Source organism: Rhipicephalus sanguineus, chromosome 10, assembly GCF_013339695.2.
Source record: "Rhipicephalus sanguineus isolate Rsan-2018 chromosome 10, BIME_Rsan_1.4, whole genome shotgun sequence".
In the NCBI taxonomy this organism is placed as follows: Eukaryota; Metazoa; Arthropoda; class Arachnida; order Ixodida; family Ixodidae; genus Rhipicephalus; species Rhipicephalus sanguineus.
The window spans coordinates 114,830,396-114,837,380 of record NC_051185.1 but is presented as its reverse complement, the minus strand read 5'-3'; the positions used below and the strand labels follow the sequence as shown (position 1 = coordinate 114,837,380).

At 55.6% G+C, this 6,985-nt stretch overlaps 1 protein-coding gene across 1 annotated transcript; it reads right to left on the bottom strand.

Moving 5' to 3' along the window:
• Window positions 1-6,092: 6,092 nt before the first annotated feature.
• LOC119406672 (uncharacterized) lies at window positions 6,093-6,692 on the bottom strand. Its single transcript, XM_037673403.1, has one exon. It carries the CDS (start codon window positions 6,690-6,692, stop codon window positions 6,093-6,095), a length of 600 nt encoding a protein of 199 aa, XP_037529331.1.
• Between the last annotated feature and the right edge of the window lie 293 nt (window positions 6,693-6,985).

Below are 6,985 nucleotides of genomic sequence, written 5' to 3'. Positions count from 1 at the left end.
CAGCAAGCCTGGCTGTGTCAGAAATAGGCGCACAATCAGATGGATCCGGCTTGTAGGGTAGTATCGTGTCAATGGTGTGCAACGGGTGCCTTCCGTACAACAGGAAGAAGGGTGAAAAACCAGTAGTGCTCTGAGGGGCGGTATTATAGGCGTAGGTGACGAAGGGCAGAATGGCATCCCAATTTGTGTGATCGGCGGCGACGTACATTGAGAGCATGTCGCCGAGCGTGCGGTTGAAGCGTTCGGTTAGGCCATTCGTCTGCGGGTAGTAAGCAGTAGTTTTGCGATGAACAGCATGGCACTCTTTGAGAATGGCTTCGACGACTTCCGACAAGAAGACACGGCCTCGATCGCTGAGAAGCTCCTGGGGTGGACCGTGACGCAGCATGAATCGGTGTAGCAGGAAGGAGGCAACATCACGCGCTGTAGCCGCTGGGAGGGCAGCGGTTTCGGCGTATCGCGTTAGATGGTCAACGGCGACGATGGCCCAACGGTTACCAGCCGACGTCAGAGGAAGTGGTCCATACAAATCGATGCCCACGCGCCCAAATGGACGGTTAGGGCAAGGTAATGGTTGTAGACCGACTGGTGACACGTGCGTTGAAGGTTTTCGGCGTTCGCAATCGAGGCAGGAGCGGACGAACTTCTGCACGTAGCGGTACATCCCTCGCCAGAAGTATCGTTGTCGAATGCGGTGGTAAGTTTTGTATACCCCAGAGTGCGCGCATTGCGGATCAGAGTGAAAGGACTCGCATATTTCAGCACGCAGGCTTCGGGGTATCACAAGTAGCCACTGGCGGCCGTCGGCGTTGTAATTGCGTCGGTGCAGTAGGTCGTCACGAATGGCGAAATGGTGGGCTTGACGACGCAACGCGCGAGTGGTTGGTGTTGTCGACGGATCAGTGAGCAAGTCTATTAGCGAAGCGATCCATTTATCCTTGCGCTGCTCAGTAGCGATGGTGTGAACATCGATAGAAGAAACAGCAGTGTGAGATACTGAGCAGGAGGCATTGTCGCCAGGCAAGGGGGAGCGCGAGAGGGCGTCGGCGTCAGCGTGCTGGCGTCCGTTGCGGTACAGCAGGTTTGGGAAATTCGGCCACGGCCCGAAGCTTGGCCGGATCGGGAAGGATTCCGTCCTTGGACACGACGTAGCCTAGGATTGTCAGCTGCCGTGCTGCAAATCGGCACTTCTTCAGGTTCAGTTGGAGGCCGGCGTTGGTCAAACGCGTCAAAACATGCCGCAGACGTTGAAGATGAGTGGAGAAGTCCGGAGCGAAAACGACGACGTCGTCCAGGTAACACAAGCACGTGTGCCATTTCAAGTTGCGCAGAACGGTGTCCATCATGCGCTCGAAGGTCGCGGGCGCATTGCACAGACCAAACGGCATGACGTTGAACTCGTACAAGCCGTCGGGCGTGACAAAGGCTGTCTTCGGTCGAGCGTCATCAGCCATGGGTACTTGCCAGTACCCCGAGCGCAAATCGAGAGATGAAAAGTATTCTGCTCCTTGGAGGCTGTCAATCGCGTCGTCGATTCGCGGCAGCGGATAAACATCCTTCCGAGTGATCTTGTTGAGCCTTCGGTAGTCCACACAGAAGCGCACAGAACCGTCCTTCTTGGCAACGAGAACAACAGGAGACGCCCACGGGCTGTCCGAGGGTCGAATAACGTCGCGTCGAAGCATATCGTCGACTTGCTCATTAATTACCCGACGTTCTGTGGGAGACACGCGATATGGACGTTGCCGCAGTGGTGGTTGGGCGCCAGTGTCGATGCGATGCGTAACAGCGGACGTGCGGCCGAGAGAAGTTTGCCCGACATCGAAAGAAGAACGAAATTCTTCCAACAGGCACAGAAGCTGGGAACGCTGGACCGACGTAAGGTTGTCAGCAATGGAGGGACCAAATACATCCGCGGGTGAGGAATCAGACGTGGAAACGGCACTGATGGTACGGGAACTGGTGCAGTGCGAGTCATCGGGGGCGTCCAGAACTTGTGCGTCTTCGAGGGGCTCCACTCTGCCGAGACATTCCCCTCGCACCAACGTAACAATGTGCGGGGATGGGTTGGTAACAAAAATAGCGGTGCTACCCTGAGTGACTTGCACGGTCGCGAAAGGTACCAGCAACCCTTTCTTAGTGCAAACGCGGTCAGATGGCGAAAGGAGTGCAATGGTGTCGCAGAGACCGGCGCAGTAAACTGGCACAGCCGTCGACGAGTTTGGAGGAACTTTGGTATCGTCTTTGGCGAGGGTCTTGGTGAATGCCGATGGACTGTCTGCCGGCGTCAAATGTGAGAACGGTGAGAGTTCGAGGGCAGCTGATGCGCAGTGAATTATGGCGTCGTGGCGGGAGAGAAAATCCCATCCCAGGATGACGTCGTGGGAGCATGCAGCAATTATGATGAACTCGACGTCGTACAGAACGTCCTGAATGACGACGCGAGAAGTGCATACTGCTGTAGGCCGAATACTGTGGAAGCTGGCGGTACGGAGGGACATCCCAGAAAGTGGCGTCGTCACTTTTCGAAGTAAGCGGCTAAGTTTTGCGTCCATAACGGATACGGCGGCTCCAGTGTCGACAAGGGCAGATGCGCGAACACCGTCGACAAACCCGTCTATGACATTCGATGGACTTCGCTGAGGGCTTTTACAGTTCGATAGCGTCGCAGCCCTTGCCTCGTGGACTGCGACGACTAGTTTTCCTGCTCTCGTGCGACAGAACGTGGCCGCATTGGTGACAGTGAGCGACGGCGTGGAGACGGAGAGCGGCGAGTGGATGGAGCTGGGCGTGACGTCGGCGACATAGGCAGGTCGTAGAATGCACGGCTGGACTGGCTGGTGGTGGGTGACGCGACTCGAGGCGGCTGCACGCGATGGCAGTAACGGGCCACGTGACCGGCATAACCGCATGCAAAGCAGATGGGCCGATTGTCGGGTGTGCGCCATCGGTTCGCCGGGGCAGGTCCCGCCCACGTCACAGGATGCGCTTGACGGGGCGGCTGCTGAAATGACTGCAAGGTGGAACGAAGTGGCTCACGCTCGGGCGCGAGGACTCATTCTCCGCCCCGGGCAAACGAGCCCCCCGCAGGCTGCGGGGGAGGGGGGTGGCGATGGCGGCGACGGAGACCCGTTGACCACCTTTCACGAGGTCACTTCACACTGTAGGCTAGGCAGGAAATCCTTTCCAGATCCGCACAGAGAGCTAACTCGGAACCAGGAGATCGCCCTCCGACTCCTCCAGACTAGAACGTTCCCGTCGCCGGCCACTATGGCCGTGTATACAGACATTTCGCCAAAGTGCTCAGCTTGCGATCAGCTAGCAACTTTTTCTCATTTAATGTGGCGGTGCCCCCGCTTGCGCGTTTGCACAAGAAAGCATCACGTCAACAAGACAGAATTCTTAAAATGCATCGCAAGTCCGGATCTTGCGAATCAACTCCGGGCGGTCCAGGGAGCCTGTGAAGCGATCGGGAACCTTTGGCTCCCGACCCCTTCGCGGGCGATGCCCTCCGCGGGTTTTTAGGAACCCTCGTCCCAGGACACAATAAAGTTCCTCTGTCTGTCTGTCTGTCTGTCTGTCTGTCTGTCTGTCTGGTTGCAGTCGGGGCCTATGGATGACGGCAGCATACGTAGCCGGCACGCCCGCTTCGAAGGACGGAGGTCTAGAGGCGGCTTCGGCGTAACTCAACGGTGCAGCCGCAGGGATTGCCTGGTGCGTCCTGGCGACAACCTGAGCGTAACTCTGTGGCGCAGGAGCCGGAGGTTGCTGGTGGTACTCAGGCATCACCTCCGCGATTTCCTGCTCAATCGCTCGGCGGATGGGAGGAAGAAGGGTCGTCGACGACTATTGAACGTGTGGCGGGTGGGCGAAGGCCAGGAGAGAGAACTGGCGTGCGATTTCCTCGCGCACGAATGCCTTCACTTCTGCCAGCAGCGTGGCCTGGTCAGGTATGGTCGCCAAGCCAGCAAGCTCTTCGTCGCGTGATGGAGAGCGACGGGTCATCGAACGTTGCCGGCGGAGCTCCTCGTAGCTCTGGCACCGTGTTATGACCTCGGCCACGGTGGAAGGGTTTTTAGCGAGCAACGTGGTGAAGGCATCGTCGTCAATGCCCTTCATAATGCTCCGGATCTTGTCAGACTCGGACATGGTGCCGTTGACTTTCTTACACAAGTCCAGGACGTCTTCGATATAACTGGTGAAAGATTCACTGGCCTGCTGAGCTCGTTCGCGTAAGCGCTGTTCTGCTTGCAGCTTACGAACTGCAGGGAGGCCAAAAACGTTGATGACGGCGGTCTTGAAATCCGACCAAGTCGCAAAATCGGACGCGTGGTTGTTGTACCACAAACTTGCTACTCCCGCGAGGTAGAAGACCAAGTTGCTCAACTTGCCTGCTTCGTCCCATTTGTTGGGTACGCTCACGCGCTCGTAAATTGCGAGCCAGTCCTCCACGTCGGTGCCATCGGCGCCAGTGAAGATAGGTGGATCGCGGATGCGTGGGACACCGGGACATGCGGTCGGTGTGGGAGACGGCGTTTGCTGAGCGGCGTCTTGAGGCATGGTAGTTGGTAGGGTACGGGATCTCAGCTCCAGGGGCATCGAATAGGAGTACAGCACTCTCCACCAATTTGTTGAGGCGTTTATTGGACGGTAGTCGGCGACGATATGCAATGGCGACAGTCAAGGCAAAAACACGGACTCAGAGCGCGAGCGCGAAGAGCCAAAGCGGACGATCCACTAGAAGGTTATAGAGAGCGCAACACATTACTCATTAAAGGCTTCGCTACAATTTATGTAGTATTAGATAAGCGAGTTGTGCTAGTTGGTGCGCATTGACTACAGACATAACTAATCAGCGCTAAAAACAACGGACAAGGTGAAGACAACAGACAGGACGCGGCGTTAGCGCCGCGTCCTCTTTGTTGTCTTCACCTTGTCCGCTGTTGTTCGCGCTAATTAGTTATGTCTTTAATCATACATGCTCTGCGCTTCACGTTCATATGCGCACATCATACAAAGGCGGCATAAGCCATGTGTTCAGATATGATAATCTGCAATAAGTGATTTCACGTGTGCATATTCCTCGAAGGAAATGGCGCTTTTTGAGCTGTTTGGGAGCTACCCATGTCCGCTGGGTATCTGCGGTCTTCGCGCAGAGCGCACAGCTGGTAACCCCGCAGGTTCAACGATCAGTCAGGTAGTTTTGCTTTGTGATGAGAGTTAGACTCGGTAGGAAGGGGAAAGGGCTGCACCTCACCGAGAACGGCGAGAGAGAGAGGCTCACTAATGGCGTATTCGGGTGGGCGATTTTGAGCGCTCTAGAGCGCTCTGAAAAGTGGTCGCGCGTTCGGTTGGCAAAATCCGAGCGCTCGAACTACCTTCGGGTGGTTCTTCCGGAGCGTCAGCCTCCGACTCGGAGCGCTCCCGACCGCTCTGACTTCGAAGTGAGAGCGTGGTGCGATCTGGCCGGGAGGGACACTAGACGCCGCGTTTACCGGCAGGTGACAGGGTGACAGCACGAGCGCGCATTACAGAAGGGGAGAGCATCGGACGCGTAATACTTCGTACACGTGTGTTGTATTGTGTTCGTGGCGTTTTTGAGCGCTTGTGCGGTGAGTTCACATGTGAGTTTCTACGGACGTTCTGGGAACTGGAGCACCTTGGCATATCCGACTCAGTTGAAAGACCTAATGAAGTCAGCAAAGTCATGCAACACTTCGAAAGCACCATAACATACTGCGACGGAAGGTATGAAGTGGCGCTACCTTGGAAGGAGGGATGCGAGCTTTCCGACAACAAGCAAGTTGCTGTGACAAGGCTCCATAAGCTGCTTACTCGTCTAGTGAAGCAAAAGGGATTATTACAGACATCTAAAGGTCCCTGGTTCGATCCCGGGTTTCGGCACCAAATGTTTGGGATATGGCGTCGCAGAGCATCGACGAAAATGAAGACCGCTGCACACCGAGTGACTCCAGCCCTCGGATGTTCACAAGCACGTGGTCGTAGAGTTGTCGGAGGGCTCTTGTATCACCAGATGCTCGAACAGGAGTCAGCTGACGCAATCTTGCAAAGTATTCCTGCTCTTGGCGGGTCTAGTCCCCGAAGCGCTTCTGTAGTAGGTCTACAGCGTCCTTATAGCATGCTTCAGTCGTTGGAAGACCGGCCACCGCTGAGGCAGCGTCTCCTTTTAAAAACTGTCGCAGATAGTGGAATTTCTCCGTCGTAGTCAGGGTGACGTTGTTGTGGACAATCTGGAGAAACTGCTCCCAGAACTCCGTCCATTTACACACATCTCCAGAAAAGGGCGCGATCGTGAGCTTCGGCAGCTTGGCTCCCGTCCTCTCTGATGGCGTAGCGATCACATTGGTAGCCGGCCCCGACCCCGATCCCTCTTCTGCTGGTGTGCTTGAAATGCGGTTCCGACGGCTTATGAGCTCGGTGAGAATGCGCGTCGCGTTGTCTTCATACTCTAAAATTGTTTCGTACTCGGATTGGAAGTCCTCGTCCGTGATGACGCTCTCTAATTCGTTGTTGATCTTGTTCAACTCATCGTTGTTCGTTTTGAGCCTCTCGTAGATGGAATCGAGCTGCTCATGCGTTGCGGAGTCGTTGCGAAGTAGGGCACTTGCCTCATTGATGATCCGGCTGTTCAAAGGTCGTCGTGAAGTCCGCTTCGCCTTGAGCTTGTCCATTTCATCCGGGCAACTCGTAGCCGTCGGTAGGTCTATCCCGGGTTTCGGCACCAAATGTTTGGGATATGGCGTCGAGAAGCCGTTGAAGAACTCGATACCGTCGAGGTGATTAAAAGAGGGCTTTATTTGACACTGAGTGAGACCATTAAGACCCTGCTAGTAGTTCTATGTCCCCGTTTTCTCTCGTGCTCACTGGTACTTCTTTCTCCTCTTCTGTCGGCTCGCTGGTGCTCGCGATGGAAACAACAACATGTACCAAGCCATAACTGCACCATGTCGAAACGGAGGCGGCT